Here is a 23,441-nt window from a genome sequence, read left to right as displayed (position 1 = left end):
TATATAAATGTCCGTGGTAACCTGAGTGCTTTCTTTTAAATTTGCAAAAGAAATACCTTCTTTAAGACTTTTGTCTCTTTTTCCTACTGCCAATGTCTTTATAAGAACATGAAGAATAATTACATTAAATTGCAAATCATTTTCTAGTAACTTGTTGGAAAATTATTTTAGCCCTGCTAGGACTTAATTCATAAAGTAGCCTGAACTCCTGCAGAGCAGAAAACAGGTACCCCTTTTTCCCTTAGATTACTCGGAGAGCAGGGGGTGATCATCCTGAGAAAGGACACCGGAGTCTATTCTGGGGCAATGAGAGATGAAGCATGCACTCGTTATTCTTTTACCACAGAAGACATTTCATACCACATATGATATGCATGGCTGACATAGAGTAATACTATATCTACATTTTTCAGGCAGACAGAGTAGTTGATGTGTCCTTTTCCAGGGCAGATGTTTTCCAGATATGCTATTGTCAGTCATTAAGATAGTAAGTAAGACTTGTTTGAGTTATGGTATGGTAAATACTATATATGCCAGTTCATCCGTAAAATACTACGGATTTCTTAGATAATTCTCCTTTTGGCCAGCTTTAATCATTTCAGTATGACTAGTTTCCTTATGAACTCAGCACAACTTTTATATATACCAGTGGCAGTGTAAGTACTACATGAGAAACAAACTGACTGGATTTTTATGGAGCTTTTGAGTAAATGTATTTATTCTCTCCTGTACCTGATCATAGTCCTTCACTTATGTCAGAAGAAATGGAGAAAACTGCAATATTTTAATACCTTAATTGCATTATCAGCAAGGATGAAGTGGTACAATTAATCCAAATATATTGTACAGTCTAACACAGTGTGCTTTCTTTTGCTGTCTTTGCCACAATAATGACTACAGAACCATCTTAGTGGCTTCTCTTTTATTATTTGACTTTATTTTGGGAATGTCAACTGTTTCTGGATAGATTCTCCAATTTGCTGCGTGCAAATATATTTCTGCTCCACAGAAATGTAAAATTGCTGTTCTTTATGATGTCTCTGTTGCCCCAAATGAGGCAAAACTCAATTTTTCAAACCACATCATTGAATTTACAACCTCTAGAGTGAATTTGCATTTAGAGTGCAAACAGACAAAAGTGGTTATTACCCCTGGGCCTAAGGAAGGCTTGGGGAGCTAGAACACGCCAAGTCTTTAGCATAGCTCTGTAGCCTCTGAAACAGCACAACAGAATAATGTGGGCATGTTGCTGGAATGAATTTAAACTCTTTTTTTTTTTTTCCAAAGTGAGGTTAAAGGATTCAGTCTTTATCAGGGCTGGACAAACTATTAAAGCTGCAAGTGCATAACAACCTGTCACAGATAAAGAAACATAGAATGACAACCAGTGCCCCAGGCTGAATGCATTTGCTTCCATCCAATCTGGGGAGGTGACACGGGACAATTTCAAGGAGGGATTCAAGCCTCTCTGCTCCAAATGCAGCTCCTTCTGCAGGACAGCAGTGCATGACTGTGACTCAGAAGCTGAATTGCCAGCATTCTCCTGGAAAGCTGTGAGGGATGGCTACAGAATATCTCCCTCCCTCCTTCCTCCCTCCCTTTCGTCCTGTAGGAGATAGTGGCTTAGGAGACTGCCTGAGTTGGCTTCCCTGTCTTGATATTTCCCTCTTGTCAGTCTTTTACTGAAGTGTCTGTCCCTCTATTTAAGGGAAGGGTGATGCTTTGGCAGATTTTGTGGCTCTTTCTAGGTTAGATCACATTCAGACAGAGCTTATTGTATGAAATATGGGGTTCTCTCTAGCTCTTCTGAAAATGGAGTGCTTCCAGTGTAGTTACCTCTGCAGGCACCCACTATATCCATGTAGTCATCCTCAGATCTTTGTAGAATCAATGAAGACAAGCCATTCAAGTGTCAGTCAGCTTGCCTATTTTAGCTACACGTTTTAGGAGGAAATTAGTAATCTAAATGCAAGGCAAAGTTTATTAGGGCGCAGAAAAAGCTGAAAGCACCATAAATTGTCTTTTAGTTCACTGTTCCTCCCTTTAACTACTTTTATTCTTCAGAAGTCTTGAATTTGTTCCTTCTTCCAATGGTTTTTGCTGTTTCTTTTATACTTTCTGAGCTTCTGTCCCCATCTGGTACTATCAGCCTTCATAAAAATTGTCCTTGAGCCCTTCTGCCTTAGAAAAATTGCTCCCAACCCCCCAGACATTCATTGTTTCTCTCTACTTTCCCCATGTTCCAGATCTCTGTTTTTCACCAGGTCTTCCAACTGCTTTTGAACAGATGATCCTGCTACCCCTGCAGTGTCAACAGTTAAAAAATAAAATCTCCTCCTCACCATTTCTGAGACTGGGCTCTTTATAATAACATGAAGTATCTCAGAGGCTTTGAAGTTTCTGGAACTCCTCCTCCACTGAAGACTGGGTTCCTTGACTCAGATTTAGGCACACTTCATTGTCCTTTTTAATGATAAGATGAGTATTCTAGACATGATCATGGGCTATTCACACAGCTAAAATATCTCTGCTAATCCAGTTTAGAGCCCATCTTGCTTTCCCAGTTTTGTCTCACCCTTGCTGGATACCTTTTTTTGACAAACAGAAAGGAAAAATTTGTCAAAGTAGTCAAGAACCATTTACTAAGTATTACTAAGCAGATTTGTGTTCTCTTGCTAGCCATGTCTTTAAGCTAATTAGGCAACTTGTGCATCATTTCATGTGGTTCACCCCATGAGACAGAACAGCACCTTGCCCCAGTTTCCAGGCAGCAGAGGCTCATCCTCCCTAAATCCTGTCAGGGAAAAAATTTGTTAGTGCCTTTTTGTGGATGTTTTGTTACTGTTGTTTTTATTGTCCTTGGTTGGTTGATTGTTTTTGTCAGAAGAAATTATTAGCCCTTGTTCTCCTCAGTCAAAGATTTTGGGCAGTCTTTACCTTGCTCTGGTTTAGTAGAAAGTGAATTATTTTATATGATCATGCTGATATTACACTCTTCTCTAGAACTACACTTTCATACACTGTCATGGAAAAAATACTGAGCTAGAGCATCTTCCTCCAGTTACTGGGTCAAACCCAGGAGAGTACTTGTATAGCCTGGCCATATACAAGTCTTCAAGCAGCATCAAAGGAAAAATATAAAAACAAAAGTTGGTTGGAGTTGTTGCTATAATATTTTTGTCCTCCTGGACAACCAGCAAATATGTTTTTTGCAGCCCTTGATGACTTGGTATTCTCTAGGGGGACCACTAGATCTACCTGTGAGAAGGAGCTCTGTTTGTTAGCAACCCAGGTCTTTCTGAGAAACCACATTTGTGGCTCATAGGCACTCCTGTACTCTCAGTCATGAGCAGATGAATCCCCACACAAAATGTATGATACAGGTACGCTTCAAAATCTGCAGCACCAATTATTTTGAAGTTTCTATTTAGAAAATCATTTTCTAATGCAACAGCCCTGAGTGAGGTGTCCTGGCCAGCTGGAGTCTATGGAGTGTTTGTAGAACATTTTTTAATGTGGTCATCTTGTGCTGCACTGTGGGTGAATTTTATTATGTGGCCGTTCTCACTACCAAGATCTCACTTTCTGAATGAATTTATGGAATCTCTGCTCTAACTTTTACTTCACAGGAGTTTCAATAATAAAAGTGTTTGTACAACACATGCTCAAGCTGATTGCAGCTCTTTTCATATGCAAATATATGTGTCTAATTTGTTAGGGATGCTTGTACATAACAGATTAAAATATGTTTGTTTTCACATGTATGTATTTACAGGTGCAATAATCAAGAAGCAAAAGCAACAAAACTTTGGTAAAAAGAAGTTGGGTTACTGAAGAATCCAAATCATACACTCACTGTAATTTACATTTTCAAGTCTGAAAACAAAATCTAAGCTTAGTTATCACAGTAGTCTTACTTCGTCACCCTTGTTGCCATAACACACATCTGGCAGACAAGTGTATGTTCTCAAAATCTGGGTTTTCTTAACATGTCTCAGATCAACCTCTAAGGATTTTTAATCACTGTCAGTGTAGTCAGGCTCCATATAATTCTCAATAAAAAATGTTAAGCTTATTATCTGGTATTTGTTTTTCAGGTCAGTTTTGAAGAGTGTTCAATACACTGAATTTAGGCAATGCATCTGCCTCCTGCTGCATCAAGAACATATCTTCAGAGTAATCACTAGATGGTGGAAAAGTCAAATGTAGATAAGGAAGTATTATAGATGCCCAAGCACTTTAGTTTCCCTCTACATTATTTATTTATTTATTTGTCAAATTAAATTTTCATGATAATAGATTTTGCATGCAAAATTACCACTTGACTATTCTGGTTTCTCCCACAAACTCTTGCTGCTACTTTCATGTACTCTTCAGTGTTAGGTATGATACAGAGTGAAGTTTTAATGCTAATTTTCATAATCAGGGCATAATTTCTAGGCTGTTTACAATTCTAGCAGACACAAGGAGGAATAGCTCTAGGAGGAGTAGCTCATTCTGTAGAAAAACATGTTCTGCCACATTTTCTTCTGGCAGGAGAAATCACTGAAATTCAAATTATTGGAATTTCCATAGGATAAATGTAGTAGGGTGAAAAAGTAGGTCCATAACTATAATGATGGAAAGTAGGTACATTACAGAAAAAAATTTAAATTTAGAACTTCTTAGTTATATTATTCTATATTTTCTAGAGGCTACTCAGTGCAGGTGGGTTTTTATCCATGCAATCATTGGATATCCTCTTTCCGTGTGACTTATGCATGTGACAACAATGAAAACTGCAATTATAATAGTTTGCCTGGAGGAGGAGGTATCAGTGTACAGAAGATTTCAATGAAGTGGGTTTGTGTGGAAATCCAGCACATATGGAGACTCAGTGAAAATCGTGTGCAGCTTGAAGTTTAATTGAGCTGATTAATACTCTTTAGTAATGTAAATCCTGAATGTAACAATCACTTTCAGCTGACTACAGTGCACAGCTCAGGTGTACTGAAGAACTAAACTTCAACTAAATAATCACATGTTACCAGAGTGAAACCATCTAGTGAAATGTGGTTCTAATGGTATTAGAGACAGGCTTTGTACCACACAGCACCAGTGATAAAATTTACATCACACCTATTGATATTATACCTAAAGTAATTTAGTCATTACTATACAATGATTTTCCATATAAGAATTAACAAATTGTACTAACCTTTAAAGATCTCTATATGGTTGGTCAGTCTTTTGTCATTATTTTGCTCTACTTATAAACATAGGAGCTACATCTGGAGCAAGTCTGAGATAAAGTTACCTATAATTTTCTTTCTATATAAAGAAATATGTATTTTATTTCACTATAACAGGATAACCTAATGTATTATTTTCCCAGTTTAACATCTCCCAAGCTGCTATTAGCATGTTTTTAATCAGTTGGTGCAGGGGTGTAACTCAACAGATTCCTTTAACTGACAGACCTTGGATCTATCTTAAACTTTTGTTTTTCGTTGTCCCATAAATTATCGATATTCCAGACTATTCCTACTATATGTACAACTGCTATGTCACATCCTCTCTAGCATTTATAGACTCTCCATTTTTTTCTTTTCCCAAGCTTGGATCTCATGAGATATATTTAATACATTTTCCTTAATGGTAACAAACAGAAAAGCTCTTGGCCATCTTCCAAGATTTTTTCCCTGTTGTGCTAAAGCAATATCTACTTTTATGTCCTTTCCCATTTCTCCATATTGGGAGAAAAGGTATCCTTGTTTTCTAGCTTCATTACAATTCATTACACGGAGAAGAGATCAAGACCTTTAGGATGGTCTTTCCTCTCTTTTGAGTTTCTGTAATTCTTGCCTAAGGCTAGCTATTACAATTGGAAAAATATAGTCCAAACTGCTGTATTAACAAGTCTCATGAGTGCTCTAATGCATCATTACAGAATAACTGGCCAACAACTGAATGTTCTTTCTTTTTTTACCTGAGTGCTGAATTTGATAAATTTACAAAAATTTCTAGGTTGTTTTTCATGACTGTAAGCAAGGAAGTGAAGGACCTGCCAGTTCTATGGAATAAATTTCACTGTAGGACTTGGAACACCTGTTACAGCTGCTGTATGTTACCACTGTAAGACATAAAAAGGGAGAAAAGTCTGATGTTTGCCTACAGCAGCACTGCTGGTCTGCACCAGCCTTGGTCCAACACTCAGTGCAGGGCAAACAGCAGCAGCCACTGTAATAGAAGCTGCTCTGCTTACATCTTACTGGGTTCATTTTAAGGAAAGGATGCTGAGAAAGTGCTTAAAGCACTGACATCACAGGATAAAAAGCAAGATTAAAGCATTAGCAGACTGTAATGAACTGTGTAACAAAACAGTTTGCAGTGTCTCTCAGGAGTACTTTCTAAGACACTGATGAGCAAATAATAACACTGTTGAACAAACAAAGCTGACATCTGGAACATAAGCAGAGATACAAGGTGTTCTCTTTGCTGAGAAAAAAGTTTATCTGTTTAAGAATTGGTTACTGCTCACCTGTACAGAAAAATCCAGCAATTGTCACAGAGGTTGGAGGAATCATTGCAAATCATTTTGAACTTTATTCAAAGATCAAGCCAGGAGAGCAGTGCTTCAGTGCCATGTGGGGTTGATATCCCAAAAGCTGTCAAGCACCAAATAAGCAAGGCATTCATTAATGCCATTAATCATGAATTAAGAGTAAAATAGAGAGTTGCTATACTGGTGTGCAACTTACTTGGCAGAAACATCTCCTAAAGAAGGCAAAAACCTTCTGTTTACACCTGCACTAATTAGGTAAAATACTTTGTACAAGCAACAAAGCTTTGTCTCCTGTAATTGATTAATAGGCATTCAAGAACACATAATCTTAACTCCATAATCCTTAATAGGTCTCCTGAAACCAATAAAGAATACTTCCAAGCCAAAGAGCTATATTTTTATTTTTTTTAATGTTATTATTCATGTGGTCAGTGCATTTTAAGCTGCCTATCAACCTCTCTTGCTGTCTATTGTCCCTGGGGAAAAGTCATGTAATAGTTACATGGCAAATCTTGCTAACACAATGTATGTGAGTTTGAGTCTGGTTATGTTGCAGTGGATGTATGTGTAGCCCTGACAGCCACATAAGACACCATAAACATTAAAAAGGCTTCTTGCCAAAAATATAATGAAAAAAAAGACCAGCACACAATGTAGGCAACACAATATCTGTTAGAAACTGAGTGAATTTATACAGAAATCTTTGAGAAACAATGACAGAGACAATAGTGTTCTATCAGGGAGGATCCCTTTTACCATAGTAGTCACTGAACTTTTAACACACTCGACTACTTCATTAGCTGTCAATCAGCTCAGCCACAGATCCTAAGTGAATTTCCTTCATCTCCTTGATAAATAGTTTATTCTAATTTGAATATGGTGCCATTTGTCTACCAAACACAACTCAGAGTTCCACAAGTGCTTAGTGATTCTCCCTCATGAGTTTTTCTTTAAGTTACTTGTGAAAATGTACAAAATCCTTATTAGGTTCTGAGGATGAAATGCTGGCAAAGTTCACAGTTATCTGTGGAAGACCAACACAATGATACTGTCTGTAGATAGTGCATTTACAAACCAATACTCAGTAGCTCAATATACCTGTCTTGTGTAGAAATAACGGTACACGCAGAGAGATGTGACATCTCATTGTGAAGTAATTTGTAATAGTGAAGTCACCATTATTGTTGATGGAAATCAATGAATGAGAACTGTCTGTGTGTGTCCCAGACAGGATGAGAGAAAGCAGAATGAAGGCATGCAACAGACTGAGAACACAAGGTTGACAAAAATTGTATAGATTTCTTATCACCTTTCCATTAACTTAATCCCTAAAAAGCTGGCCATGTCTGTATAACCAAGAAAGTCACTAGCCATTTTTTTAGTCCAGGAATGAAAATTAATGTTCTTTCCAAAAATCCACCTGTTGTCATAGAGTCCATCTGGCTAACTTGGGAAGATCTAAATTATCTCCACATTAGAACTATGGAAAGTAAAATGTAAAATGCAGGAATAAAACCACTTTAAAAGTATGAACATATATGGATGTGGAGACAGACAACACCAGTGACTCTTGAAAGATACAGGCAACACTGAGGGACTGACCCGCAGTGAGGGTCACTGAGGTTCCACAAAAGGTATTTGACTATTTGTCCAAATTGGAAAAAATAAATGTATCTTCAGGTAGCAGAGAAGAAAATATGAACATTAAAAAGCAGAGATACCAGGCCATAAAAACTATGTCTGCACCACTCTGAGGGAGGAGACTCAAGAGAAAAGGGAAGATGGGTGTGGTCCCAGGTGCGCCATGTTGTTTCTATGGCTGCCAGGTGGACAACGTGCACATTGTCTGAAGGCCAGCAATGAGGAGAGTCATGCAAGCACTCAGGCCTGAATGTAAAGGATACTTAAGCTACATTTGAGACTATGGCTCTGGATTTGCTGTCTGAACAGATAATGTGGTCCTTACAGAAGTTTCAGGATGGTCCCCAATATACAGCAATTTCATTGAACCGCATTAAGCCAAGTTGGCTTGCTACAGTTTGAACAGACATGTTAGAATTTACATGAATGGATAATCAAAAATCACAACTTGTTACCAGAACTGCTTTGGAAATGTAATTCATATCTGACAAGACAACTAGCCACAAAGACTTCATGGATGATATTTCTGCAACCACAAAATATGTCCTGCTTGGATTTGGATGCGGGACATGACTTGAGAAAACAAACTGAATGATGGAAATTTTGTTCTTTCAGCAGTCACACAATGCAATCCAGGAAAGTCATGTGAAGCCAGAAAAGAGACAAGGGTTTACTTAACTGTGAAAATTAAAACAGTACAGGCGTTTTAAGCTTTGGCTTGACACTTCAATTCAGCACTCTGTACTATTTTATTTTGACTTAGAGACAATTTTTTGTGTTGAAAAGGGTTTCATGTGTCATCACAAATCTTTGTTGATGACAAAATATTTTGAGGAAAAGGACTACTGTTGGGATCCAAACCAACTTATGAAACCACACTGACAAACAGATGTGCATATGTCAAAGATTTATATTAGGAACAGTGGTTTAGAAAGCTTCCTTCTCAGCCAAGCTGAGAGCAAAAGTGTATTACAAAAAAAAAAGAAAACCATCTCCAGAAGGAAAGATGCATCCAGTTTAGAGACATTACTCATCTTGAGGCTCCATTGGAGTCCTTTATAAATGCAACAGCTACTGCTTGGATTTCCTCAAGAGCTGTTTTTGATGTCCATTCTGGCTAGACCTGACATAGGAAATTGATTTTTGGCAAGACACTTGTTATAACCACAGCTATTCACCCAAGCCAAGCCAAATGTTAATTTTTCCAATCCAGCAAATCACTTTTTAATTTTGAAATAACAGAAGGAAAATTCATCTTATGAAACTGACAGAGGTGAGGAGAAATACTGACTCTTGATTTCCTCATTTGTTTAGACCACACAAATACAAATGTATTCTACAGCTGTTTAATTGTGGCTTTCTGTATTGAATATTTCAGTTTTAACATAATCAATTTCACAAAATTATATCTAATTAAATTTATTAATTTCATCCAAAATAGAAATTGTAGATACTGATGGATAGATCACTGTTAGTAGCCCACAGATCATGCTAGGTTTGTACCTTTGTGTTAGCCATCAAGAGAGAAGAGGCAAAGAAGGTGGAGATAGAGGACAATGCTGTTCAGGTCCTCTCTGTAGCCAAAATTCAAGGAGAGTGAGTATGCCATGAATTTTTCTCCTGGGAAGTAACAGAAATGTGCTTATGCAAGTCATCCCATGAGACTGGTCCTTCTTTCAAGAAGACTGCATAGTTTAATATTAATGCTTTTACCATTTAATGATAATATATTTTTTTTCTTCTTATAAATTATTCCTATAAAATTCCTGAATAAATAAAAAGAGGTGAAGTTAAAAGCACTTTGCACCACTCACTGAGTAACACTTTGAAGTCGTGACTTCTAAATTCTGATTTCTTAATCTGAATGAAACTATGGACTGCTTTTAGGGCTTCATGAAGGATAACTATAAAAAGGAAGTTCAGACATAGGATGTGTTCAGTGATAGCAGGTAAAGCTCCTCAACACTTTTTCTTCCTTTTTCACTTCTCCCCTAACTTGCCATGGAAATCTCCTTCACTCATTTAAAAAAGATTTTTGAGAGGTCTGTAGAGGTCTGCAAATTTACCAGTGTCACCCAGAATGCTTTCTCTCAAGATCAATTTATATTTTTGAAGCTTCAAAATTTTTCCTTGGATCAACTAAAATGTTCTTGTAAACAACTTCAGTGAAGATCTGATTGCAGTAAAGCAAGCTGCAAGAAGAGCATCTACTTTCTGGCTTGTTTGTCTGTTTGTTGGTTTGGGTTTTTTTGCTCCGTTCCATGTGGTCATCTTCCAGACTTGGCTACCAGCAGTTTTACACTAGATGAGAGAGTTATCTCTGCTTCCAACTCCAGAACACCCCATTAAAGGGAGCAATGAAAAATCAGTGGGCTTCAGATTGAACAGGTCAGGGACTTTTCTAGATCTTGAAATATAAAGCAATAAGGATATTAAGACACAGCAGTCCTTTGCTACCAAAATTAAAGTGGTTTGATTTTTTAGGCAGAACAGAAATAGTGGCAAAACAAAACAAGCCATGTAAGTGATTCTCCATGCACACTAAACCATTTGGATCTCTATGTGCAAACCCCTGAATTTCAGACCTCAGACAGTGACAGGAAAGTTCCTCCAGCCGGCAGGGACAGATGTGCTGGTGGCAGCACTGGATGAAGAGGAAGCCAAGCAGCCTGGGCCCCTGCTCAAGTGTTGCGGCTTGCCAAATTCACAGAATAACTGAAGGTGCTCAGAACAAGCTTACACACAGAATGAAGGATAGTTAGCTACTTGCTTTGTTTCTCAATGTGTCTGGAGAAGTAAGCTGGTAGCTAGAAGGTTTTTTGATTCTGATATGCCTTGATGGCCTACTCAAAAATGATACACGTTTTATAGAATACTAGTTGTTGACAGCTTTGTACAAGAAAAATGAGTAAGTGATTGTACATACAGAACTAATACATTTTCTGCAGAGCTAGAATGTTTACATGCTTTGGAGTCAAGACTTTGGGTTGGTTGTCTGTTGCAGGACCAGGAGTTGGACTCAATGATCCGGTGGGTCCCTCCCAATAAAGATATTCTAGGATTCTATGGTTCCATATCATAAGAGGTCCGTAGCAGGAAGTTCAGATGTCCCATTGTATAGAAAAGTACTAGTTCCAAAAATGGACCTCTTTTCCTGACCTTCTCCATAAACCCATAAGCTACCCAGACAGTAGGGCAAAAATGTTTATCTTTTTGCTTGATTTAAATAACTCCTGTGTGAGTGTTGAGCTGCTGGAGGGCAGGAAGGCTCTACAGAGGGATCTGGATGGATCAACGGACCAAGGCCACTTGCATGAGGTTGACAAGGCCTGTTCCAGCCCCTGGGTGACCACAGCCCCCTGCAGCGTTACAGGCTTGAGGCAGGGTTCCTGGAAAGCTGCCCAGCAGAAAAGGACATGGGATTGCTGGTTGACAGTGAGCTGAACATGAGCCAGCTTGTGCCCAGGTGGCCAAGAAGGCCTATGGCATTCTGGCTTGGATTAGCAATAGTGCGGCCAGCAGGACCAGGGCAGTGATTGTCCCTCTGTACTCAGCATTGGTGAGGCCACATCTCAAATCCTGTGTGCAGTTTGGCGTCCCTCACTATGTGACAGACACTGAAGCACTGGGGTCTGTTCAGGAGCTGGTGGAGGGTGTGGAGCACAAGTCCTGTGAGGAGCAAGTGAGGTAACTAAGGTTGTTTAGCATGGAGAAAAGAAGGGTCAGGGGAGACATTTACCACCAGAAAGGAGATTGTAACAAGATGGGGCTCAGTCTCTTTTCCCAAATAACAAGCAATAAAACAAGAGGAAATGACCTCAAGTTGCACCAGAGGAGGTTTAGACCAGATATTAGGAAAAATTTCTTCCCTTAAAGGGTTGGCAAGTGTTAGAACAGGCTGCCCAGGCAAGTGGTTGAGTCACCAGTCCTGAAAGTATTTAAAAGAAGTGTAGACGTGATGCTTAGTGGTGGACTTGGCAGTGCTAAGTTAATAGCTGAACTTAATGGAATTAAAGGTATTTTCCAAACTAAATGGTCCTATGACTTCTGTCCCAGATCACAGCTTGGGTGAGGACTCAACAACCAGCTGTCAGTTTTTCTTCTCTCCAGTACTGGATGTGACAACACCACTGCCCAATCCCAACCCAATATTCATAGAAAATACGGCACACAGGTTTTACTATGTACACTCAATGCAGACAACACAGTCTGCACATATGGTTTAGTGTATTCTGCAGTAGTCTGAGTCTCCTATGAGCTTCTTAATACACCCTTACTCTGCTTTTAAGTTAATGAAATTTGTCACCCCATGTACTAGGCTTTGCTGCAGAATACTGGGACACTAAAAGTGGGACATGAATTCCAAAGTCAGCTCATGGAAGAAAAATCTAGCAGGGTCCATTACATTTAAAAACTAAAATTTTCACTTAGAAAATTATTGAAACTCAAATTATTCACTGTGGAGAGAGTTTTCTGAGGACTACCACCCTCTTCTTGCTCTTTAAATGCACTCTTCTAGGCATTTGCTTTTAGCAACTTAGACAGGACTGGACTGAATTGGCCCTATGACCCAATATCATTTTTGTCCTAATTAATTGTCTTTTTAATTAAAAATAACCTTAATTTTTGGTGTGCTTAACAGGCAAGACAAAGGATGGAATATGTTATCCTATTCCAAATACTTTATTATTCCTGAATTTACATTTAAGAGGGTATCATGAATGAAAATGAGCATCATGGCTGCTTGGAAAGCACCAACAACACCATCTTGGTCAGATAAAATTATTCAGCATAGCAAGAATGGGGTGAGAAACCAAAAGAAGAATAAAAGTAATGGGTTTTTTTATTACACAGCCTATTCTACTCCAGTTTTGCTGATCATGATAGCATTATAGAGACTCAACACAAAGAGAGACACGTCACAAAGCCTAAGCGCTTGCCAATCTTCACCTTTGCTGAAAGGCAAAGTTCTCCTAAGGAAGGTCTTTCTAATCATATTTCCTTTCATTTCAGGCATGATCTCTGTTTCTGCCTGAAACTGCCCAAGCACTGGCATCTTGCTCATCTAAAGAACACAGAGAAAGAAGTGGTTGCCAGTGCAGTATTTCATTAGGCTGCCTTAAGAATGCCTCCCACATTTTGACATTTCAAGTAACAAATGTAACGGGTGACATTTTGACCTGCAAACTGTAACTCTCCCCACTCACTCCTAACTAGCTGAGTTGTGATACCAAACTTTGAGGTGGCTGAAATCAATTAAGATTAACTGCACCCTAAACAAGGTTTATGATAATTTATCTACATCTCGAATGCTACACATAGCTAGTAAAAAGACGCTAGGTATGTATTTTGAATAAGTTATAATTTAGAGGTAAAGAATGGCAGAACATGCCCCCCTTCAATCTTTCTATCACCCTTAAACCACAGAGATTTACATAAAATCATGTAAAGGACTGGTCTTATGTATATTGGACATGGCCTTATCCTGCTCACTTTAGCTGGATTTGCTCCAGACAGATGAAAACTATATTTTTTCTTTTAATGTAGGATAAAACCAAAAAGTAAGTTATTTACATATTCTTAAAGTGAAACATTCATTTGAATAGTTCTGTACCTCTTCCCTGGAAATCATCCATCATTACCACAAGTGGCTACTTCTTTTTGCAGGGAATTGCAGCCATCATCTATCTTCACCTACATCTTAGTTTGGCACCAGATGAACCTTAACTTGTTAAACCTTTCAGATGTTTTTGATAAAAACAATCTTTTGTTTCACTAAAGGCATTGTAAGGTGTGTTTGGACCTGACTTCCAATGTTTATACTTAGGCTGAGGATGTAGGCTTTGCTCCTCATTGTAGTACAACAGATATATTTGTTCCAAAACAATAAATTATAACATTAATAAATTATCCATCCAGGTCCTTCCCTTTCTATCATTATATAATTTTAATAATATTTGTGTTTCAAAACACAAATAACAATCTTTTGAGACTACATAAATCTCTGCAGCATTTGCTTTGTGAATCCTGTATCTATTCAGGAGGAGTCCTTCACAGGATACTACTGTGAAGCTTTTATTTTTGAAGTCATATGATAAACCATACCTGTATCCTTCCTACTGCCTGCTGGAATTCTCTGTTAGATAAGCAAGTTGAGCACTGAATTTGTCTTTCCACGATATGATGAATAACAGCCCTGAATATAATGTTTACACCTTCAAAGCTCTGTTAGTTGGTCTGATTGTTCCTTTCTGCTTGTCTGGAATGCAAGAGCCTGATTTTTATTTTTTTTACCATAAAGTGATGTCAGAGGTTTTTTAAAAGCACTTTTTTAGCTTCAAGGAGTGCTCAGTATTTGAAAAACTGATTGTGGGCATCTGTTTGAGGGGGTAGATTTATCCACATTCTACTACAAGTCTGGAATCTGATGAACTCACTGAACCTGGTGATCATTCCCCCAAGTACAGCAATAAATATATCTGCTGTATCCATGCCTCACCAGTTCTCCACAGACCTGGAATCACTCAGCTTTCACCTTACTCTTTCATTTTCTGCCAATAGCAACCAAATAGTGCAGCCCTTATTTTATGCTGGGTCTCTGTGTCAAGTGCACACAGAAGCAGAATGCACAGCAGTAAGACCAGGATCAAGACTGCATCCTAGAAGAACCATGTCTATTGAGTCTAAAAGTCTTTGTCAGAACCATGCCATGTCACCTCTCTCAGACCCAGAATTAGCCCAGTAGTGATCAGTGTGGTCCCCTGTAATTCTGTCAATTTAAAATATGGATTCATTATACGTCCATCAATTTAATAGATGGAAACTTGAATAGTATACCAAGATACCCAGTATTCTGTGAGAGGGAAAAAAGATGGAAAAAAGTGATGCTGTCTTTTACAAGAGGAAAAGCACCCATCCCAATATTGCCAGCACTTGGAGCCTGAGTGCTGGTGAGGTAAGGTGTGGCAGCTGCCCTGCCTGGTGTTCAGAAGTCTGCCTAAGTGCCTTCCACAGGAAATTTGTTCCCCAGAGAAAATAATTTCACCAACAACTGAACTGCAGTGACTGCAGCCTTCAAGCCTTGAGTGCCCTGCACAACCTGCCCTGAATACTGTTAATGACACGGTGCCAGAGTGACGGAGTTCTCTTTGACTCTGGATAACTCTGGGCAGTGATTTTCATCTCCTGCTGCCCCCAAAGCGTTCTCAGCGGCTGTGTGCCCCGGCTGAGAGCCCTCACTGCCTCCACCAGCGGCTCCTAGGGCAGCCGCACTCCTCAGTCTGCTCTGCTGCAGCCCAGCCAAAGCAAGGAGCGTGCTGCGGCGCTCAAGGATAATGAAGTGCTGTGCTGGTGTTATCTCTCCCCAATCTCTTCCGTCTTGCTTTGGTGGGCTTCCCTCTCAGAGTGAAACACAAGGAGGAAACTAACACAGTGTTTCCTCTTGCCTGATGTTTGCTTGTTATTCCAGCTAATTTGCTCCAAGAAAAGAAATAAACTGGGCTTGAAACAGAACCGTTAATTCTGATCCTTTTTGACCAATTGCATATCTCCTGGCACCATAAAAAAATACTTTTCTTTTTTTTTAATTAAAGGAAACCCCCACCTCCCCCTCCTCAATCCCCTTCCTCCCCCCGGCTGATTGACAAAGTGAGCAGAATCTGTGTTCTCACACCAACGGGTATCTATTACATGAGAACTTTCTTCTGGCGCCAGGAGGTATTTAGAGGGTTTGCCTGGCTATCCCACAGGGGAAATCCTGCTGAAAGTTGGGGATACCTGAGCAAAATTCACTGCTGGTCAAAACCCGGGCAAAGCAGTGATCACAGTCGATAATGTCTCATTGTGGTTATTGCACTAGAAATTCCGGGGAGAAGAAGCTGCTAACAGGGAGCAATTTCCTTCTTCGGGGAAGATGCGCTCATGTCGTGCTGCGGGGCGGGATCCCCTTTGGGTCAATTAGCGGCTCGAATGACAAACGTGGGGGGTTTTGTTTGTTTGTTTGCTTGGTGGGATTTGGGTTGGTTGGTCGGGTTGGGGGTTTTGACGGTGGAAGAGTTGTTTCTTTGTCTTTTTGATTTTAAATTTAAAAGCATGTCTCCGCTGATGCTCAGCGCTGCTGAGCGAGAAGCACGAACCCTCAGCGCAGCCCAGGCGGTAAAAGCAGCCTCGCAGCCACAGGACGCCAGTGACTCGCTTCACTCCTGTCCCCCAGCAATCCCCTCCGGCCGGGTTTTCCCCCTGGAGCCGAGGCTTTCCTCCCCGGGCCGGCCATCGCCCAAGCAGAGACTCCCCCGAGGCCAAAGGAGAGGGCTGCCCGTCCCGCACATGGAGTTCGCCCCGCCGGCTCTCGGGAAGAGACACGGGACAGCCCCAGCTCGCAGGGAGCGAGGAGAGGGGCAGGGAGAAGGGGTTTAACCTCGGTTTGTAGTCCCTTCACTGAGTGAATCATCGAGCATGTCCCTGGATGGCAAGGTTTGCTCTCGTTAGGCACAATAAATTCTAGTAAATACTTTATTTGTTTTCCTTCTAGGGGTTAATTTATCATCTCCTGTTTGCTTTATTTGACGTGGCTTGACCCACAGAGTAGCCCTTGATTTTGTTATATGGTGGAAAGCGATTTTTAGGGAAGTCCATCCTGCTCCTATATCACACACATACGCGTGCACACACACACGCACACACACTCATTTCTAATAACTGCTTGGTTTCTGCTTTCTCCCGTGATGATTTCGGGATCCCTTGGGCTAGCTCACAAGGGAGAGAGGCGGCTGCCAGGGCTCCAGGACCCGAGTACCACGGTGCTGTCACCTTAGTAAAACGAAAAAAAAGTAAGGGAATTCTTTAATGGTGCCTCGAGCTGTGCTAGTCCTCTGGCTAAGGACAGGGTACCCGAGGCACTGACTGTAGCAAAGATCGTTCCAGGTACAGGCGTTTTAAGGTTGTTGGGGGAATGAGGGTCAGTCACACACTTTTCCCTTCATTCCGTGCCTTTACCGGGCAATCTGAGCCAAGCAGAGTTGTCTTCGCTCTAAGTGGCATTAAGCCAAGATTATAATTCATCCACCTGCTTTTTCTACTAGACCAACCATCTCCATCATCCATCACTTCGTGGCAGAAGCCCTGCACGCCCTTCACACAGCCTGGATGTGTGTTATAAATGCTTGTGAAGAGATGAAGGCGAACACATTTGTCAGCCGCTGTCCTCTTCTCAGAACATCCCGCCTTTCTCATCAGGAAAAATGAATAAAAAAGCCCTTGTTACTTCTAGGTATTTCTGAGAAAGCGTAGCGCGTTTCGGGTGAGGTAAACTCGGTAACTGCTGAGTTCGAGGAAAGGACGAATGCCAGAGAAAAGTCGCATTTAAAGCACTTTATGGAGAACACCTCATCTCCCTCCTCCACCCTGCTTTGTCGCTGCCAATACCCCAGAGGATGAGGCTGAAAGACACGCGGCTTTTAGCGGTTCGCCCTCCCATTCTCGGAGATAACTCGCGCTTTACAGATTTGGCCTCCGGTCATTTTTTCTCTTTTGTTTTTTTTTGCTATAATTTATTCTGAAACTTAAGGAAGGAAACGAGAGGATTATTCCCCCTGTGCCTCATCCCAGGTTCCCGCCGGGTTGTTAGGGCCGGGCTTTTGTCGCGGGGCGGGGGCTCCCGGGCTCAGGCGCCGCCCGGCCTGCTCGGGGATGCTCTCCGTCCTCGCCGGTCCTCAGCTGCCGCCCGAAACACCCTCGCTCACTGCAAAAAGCCAAGAAGAGATCTGGGTTTCGTGGACTCCTCTTTGTTTGGTTGCATTTATTTACCTAAATGCCTGGAGGAAAAGTGGGAGGAAGAAAAGCTCACTCCGCCCCAGTGAGACTCCCCAATACAGGGATCTCCCCTCAGCCGAGAAAAGCTAATTTTGGGGGCCAGCAACGACGGTAGAGGCAAAGCTCCCTGGGGGAGGAATTCTCTGCAGCTTCTTCCCACGTAGGAGCTGTTCTAGCTGCGGCTGCCATCCCCTTACACACGCACACCCCACACTGGAAACCCAGGCTGCCCCTGCACCTCGCCCAGAGTGCGGGGATAGACCGTGAAACAGGGAAGGATGCTGGCCTCGGAGTTCGGGCACAGTTCATGGTTTTATCTTTTAATGGAGAAAGGGGAAAGGGACTGCACCTGATAACGGTAAAGCATAAAATGCTGCCTTGATATACCAGGAGCTTACCCTACTCACCTCACAGAGATCATAAAGGATCAAAATCTTGACAAATGGAAGCATGATGTAATGCCCTGGCCCCATCAAAGACTATCCTGAAAATGATATCTTTGTGAGGGTCGCAGAAATTAGCGGTTTGATAGATGAGTCAGGTCTGCTGGGTTACATTGGGTGTAAATCCGAAGTAAACTCTGCCTTCAGATTTACTCCACTGCGTTTCCCATTTCTTTTACTAACCAAGAAAAGCAAAGACGATCTGAGAATTTGGCTCATCTTCTTGCCCCTAGTCCTTTCATTAAATGAGTCAAGGTGTCCATTATGTGTCGCCTTTAGTCCGCTGAGGCAAAGGTAGGCAGGAAAGGGGAGGTTTGGTATTGTGGTTTTTAAGACTGGGTACCATTTTCTTCCCTGCTTAAAGAAATTCAGTACTTTCTTCCATTAATCTTTAGCAGGGAAAGCGTTCAGCTCGCACCTGTATAAACAACCCAGATGGGGGGAAAAAGTAAACCTATATCTCTTCCCCTGCAGTATCTTTATGTACTTACATATATATATATATATATATATATATATATATATATATATATATATGGATAATGGAGTCTAACTGGGGAGGAAGGGCAACCCCCAAGTCCAGCGTGCTGCCCTTTCACTGTGCAGCGTATGGGACCCAGCCTGAGCATCTATCGTAGTGTCAAACCAAGTTCAAGAGATCCAGTTGCAAGATCAGCTGCCTGTATAGGTGGTTCAAGAAATGTCAAGTTTCACTTGGAAAGGCTGCCATTAAACTCGGCTCTGATGTGGTTCTAGCCCCAGCGGGTCAAGTCGGGGTTTGCACAGCGTTAAGTGGCCTCAGCGAGCCCGCAGGGCTGGCGGGGAGGGGAGCAGAGCTCTGGGACCAAGGGCGGCCGGTGGTGCCAGGAAAGTTGTGTGGCAGCAGCCGGGAGGGTTCCGCTCGGGCGGGAGAGAAATGGAAGGGAAAAACCGTGAACAGAAACTGCGGGACAAGATCTTTCCACCTGTTGTAGTCATTAGGCTATTTTCTGAGAACTGCAGTTTTATTCTGGTTAATCATACCCAAGTTGTGAAAGCCAGCAAGAACTAAACGCTAGTTCTTCAAGTGAAAAAGGGAGGTTCTGGGGGAGGAGCCAGGGATACAAGTTGATGGCTGATTTTTTAATATTTCTTTTTTATTATTTATACTTCTGTTGAACTTGTATGACAGCACTTCCATTGGATGTGAGGTCCTCTATTCACCCGTGAACTCTATAATAAAAATTGAATTACAGAATTTATTTTAAAAACTTGCAAGCAGATATTTTTAAAGAACATCGAAAAGCTGTCTCGTTTAATTTGCTCTGTGACAAAGAGGCGAACACAGCCCATTTAATGGGTTTTAATTAATTGCTCTGAGGAAGCAGAAACCCTCGGACAAGTGTCTGGAGTTTCACCCGAAACTAGGGACGCTGTCAAACCACAGTACGCAAGTTCCCAGGGACTTTTTGCGTTGCTCCCCACACACCGCACACCCAGTCCCCAGTGCCGCTCTCCTGCTGCCTCCGCCCGACCCGGCGGGGGCACCGGGACCCGAATTCGCTTCCCGAAGCTGGGCAGGCAGAGGACGAGCCCAGCGGGATGGGGCCCCTTCCCGCCGCACCACTCGGCTGCACCGAGGTTCATACGTTGGGAAAATCCCACGCCCTCGAAAGAAAGGCAAGAGGAGAGTGAGTGTAGATGGGCTGGAAGCAGAATCCCGTGTCTTATTTAGCCCTTAGACACAGGGAGCGGTGCGCTCCTCCCCGCGCAGGCACTGGCGGGACCAGCCCTAGAGATATTTTACGATCTCCGAGGAGAGGAGAGGGGTCTGTCCAGTGGGAAAGGCGTGAAGCCCAAGAGCGCACACACACACGGAGACACCCCGCGTGTCTGTATAGCCCCACCCGCGCGTGTGCCCCCACACAGGGCTCTGGCTCCGCGCCCCGCCGCACCAGCCCCGCCGCGGAGCGCGGGCCAGCGCGGAGAGGCGCCGCCCCCGGCGCGGGGCTCCGCAGGGCCCGACCCCCGCCCCGCGCCCCTCTCCTCCCCTCCTGGCAGATGGTTCGCTCCGCGGACACCCGATATATAGCGCTGTCCAGGGGCGCATCCCCCCTGCGCGCCCCCCCGCGCCCCCGCCCCGGCACGGACTCTCCGCGGCGGGGCCGCCCCGCTCTGGGCCGACTCGGCTCGGCCGTCCGCCCCCGCCCGCCTCCCCGCCGCCCGCCCGGGGCCATGTCCACGGGCTCCGCCAGCGAGGCGGAGGAGCTGCCCGAGATGGACCTGCGGGCGCTGCAGCTGGAATACCCGCCGCCGCCGGCCAAGCGCCAGCCCCGCGGCCAGCTCTACCCCTCGGGGGACAACTCCTCGGCGGCGGAGGAGGAGGAAGAGGAGGAAGAAGAGGAGGAAGAGGACGGCGAGGGCAGCTGCGCGGCGGGGCCGGCGGGCAGCGGCTGCAAGAGGAAACGGGCGCGGGGCGGCGGCCCCGGGGGCAAGAAGGCGGCGTCGGGGCCGCGGGGGCCGCCGCCCGAGGGGAAGCAGTCCCAGCGCAACGCGGCCAACGCGCGGGAGCGGGCGCGGATGCGGGTGCTGAGCAAGGCGTTCTCCCGGCTGAAGACGAGCCTGCCCTGGGTGCCGCCCGACACCAAGCTCTCCAAGCTGGACACACTGCGCCTGGCGTCCAGCTACATCGCCCACCTCCGGCAGCTCCTGCAGGAGGACCGCTACGAGAACGGCTACGTCCATCCCGTCAACTTGGTATGGCGCGGGGGGCGGGCGGGATGCGGCGAGGGGGAATCCCGCCGGGAATCCCCGGGCGCCGCTCGGGACAGCCCCGCGGGGCCGGTGCCCCGGGCAGGGGGCAGCCCTCGGGCCGTGCCCGCCCTGGAAGGAGCGGCGGGCCCTGGCTGCTCCGCAAATCTCCGGGAGCCCTCGCACCGGGGCCGCGCTTGGCTTTGGGCGATGGCGGGTGTGTCAGTCCTGGGGAGTCAGAATAGGGGACCCTAAACATTACATTCCTCGAGCATTAGGCAAGATTAGTGTCCGAAAAAGGAGTAACTCGGTCTGCCGGCTGGCCTGCAGCACAAGCAGAGTGTCATGAGTTCATCGGTACAAAATTAAACGCCCGATGTTTGTCACGGGGGTAAAACGTTTTCTTATATGCAGCAGAGTGATTGTTTTGGAATAGTTTATATGCTTTTTATTTATTAAATGACGCAAAGAGTTTCAAAGCAAGAGAAACATTGGAGTTTGGATGTGAACAGTGTTGCTGACTATTGCAAACCTTCTGTGGAGCATTTAATTATAATGAAAAACGTAATGAAAATATTTGTTAGAGGAACTCAGCTCTCTCTATGCTTCCCACAGGGACTAAAACATGATGACGTGTTTTCAACTGAACCAGAGTTAGACATCTATCAGTAATAAAGCTCCAGTTTCATACCAGGATAAACTTTCTTTTAATATGAAATACCTTTTTTTTTTTTTTTGCTTACAGACTTGGCCGTTTGTGGTTTCAGGAAGACCTGACTCTGACACCAAAGAAGTTTCTACTGCCAGCAGATTATGTGGAACTACTGCATAGTCAGACTAAATTAAGGATTTCTTATTGATGATCTTTTCTTTTTTTTTTTAATGGGTTGGATATTTTTAAGAGCTGTGATTTATCAGCTCAGGACTAGAAGATGGGGCAAACTCCCATCTCTAACAGTGTTAAATCTGTATCCCTCATCATTCTTTCCCCTTAATGTTCTGAGGGCAGATTATTTAAAGCAGTAAAGAATGGAGGTGGTTGAAGTTAGAGGTTTTATGAACTGACTGCAGCAGCTGAAGTCTAAGACTTGGCTTCATCATTCTTACCACTGCCTGAGGACCTGCTGTTCTGAGGCTTTTAAACTAATGGAAGAGGACTATAATGATATAGAATTAACAGCATGGACCAAAATACAATTCTACCAACTAACCCCAAACAGTGTTATTTGTATTGTAAAGCAAAACAGTATTTTAAAGTAGCTTTGAAAGTCAGATAGATTTATAATATATTTTGATGGCTTTTGTATTCATGGGTCTGGTTTATTGCAACTATGCAATTAGTCATACTTTTTTTCTTTTGGTCCCTTTGATCAGAGTTTTCTTAAAAATATGGACACATTCTGCTACAGCCCATTGGAATTAAAGTAATTCCTTTGGTTATGTCTTGAAATGCCACATGTAAGAATGTGGGACTGTCCTAGAAATGTGGCAGAGTTTCTGTGCCTTAATCTGGAAGGGAATTCTGCTTACTGTAAGGCCAGTGTGCATGTGTTTTAAAGAATGTGTTTGTATGATGCTGCAAAATAACAAGAATTCAAAGTGTTTTAAATATTTTTCCTGTACTGTTATGCTTATCATTGAGAAGTTTACTCTCAAATGAGTTAGTGTGTCATTTCCGTACAGATTCAAATGTTGTAATAAAAGAGGATGCCATCAAATAAGTTGCAAATGTAAATAACTCTATTTTTTTATAAATGACATTAAAAGCTTGGTTAAAATGACTTACTGGTACTGTGATAGTGTGTGTCTGCATCCATGTGTCTTTGTAATGCATTTTATTGAAACCCACTTTTGTAAACACAGTTATCTTCCCCATCTCTTGAGGGCAGATACATCTCCAGTAACAGGTCAGATAAGAACGCTTTCACCCCAAACAATTCATTTGAGGTGCAGTACTGTATCAATCTGCAGGGATAGCCAAGTTTTAACAACTTACAGAATGCTCTGTAGTATTCTCTTCTGTGAAGCAGAAGAATAAATAAATGCAGATTAAGAAATCAGTGTCATATAGTGTAATAGCTCCTTTTGCTGGTTTTTGGCATTTCCATATGTAATGTGTTTTGTTTTTATCTGTATTTTTGCAGTGGGAAAATCAGATTAATTTTCCTATTTGAGGACAGAATTTTCCTGTTTTAAGATTAAAACTCCTGAGATAAGATATTATTTTTCTCAAAATATTTTATCAGCAGTTAACCCAGAGTAAGGGAGAAAAC

The 23,441-nt window shown here is 42.6% G+C and overlaps 1 protein-coding gene across 1 annotated transcript; it reads left to right on the top strand.

Moving 5' to 3' along the window:
- The first annotated feature begins 20,548 nt into the window (after nucleotides 1-20,548).
- On the top strand, nucleotides 20,549-22,940 carry MSC (musculin). Its single transcript, XM_005479365.2, has 2 exons — nucleotides 20,549-21,174; nucleotides 21,914-22,940. Exons 1-2 carry the CDS (start codon nucleotides 20,653-20,655, stop codon nucleotides 21,998-22,000), a joined length of 609 nt encoding a protein of 202 aa, XP_005479422.1. The 5' UTR covers nucleotides 20,549-20,652; the 3' UTR covers nucleotides 22,001-22,940.
- Nucleotides 22,941-23,441: the final 501 nt, after the last annotated feature.

Source organism: Zonotrichia albicollis, chromosome 1, assembly GCF_047830755.1.
Source record: "Zonotrichia albicollis isolate bZonAlb1 chromosome 1, bZonAlb1.hap1, whole genome shotgun sequence".
Taxonomy (NCBI): Eukaryota; Metazoa; Chordata; class Aves; order Passeriformes; family Passerellidae; genus Zonotrichia; species Zonotrichia albicollis.
Note: the sequence above shows the minus strand (reverse complement) of the source record. Positions and strands in the feature narration are given on the sequence as shown.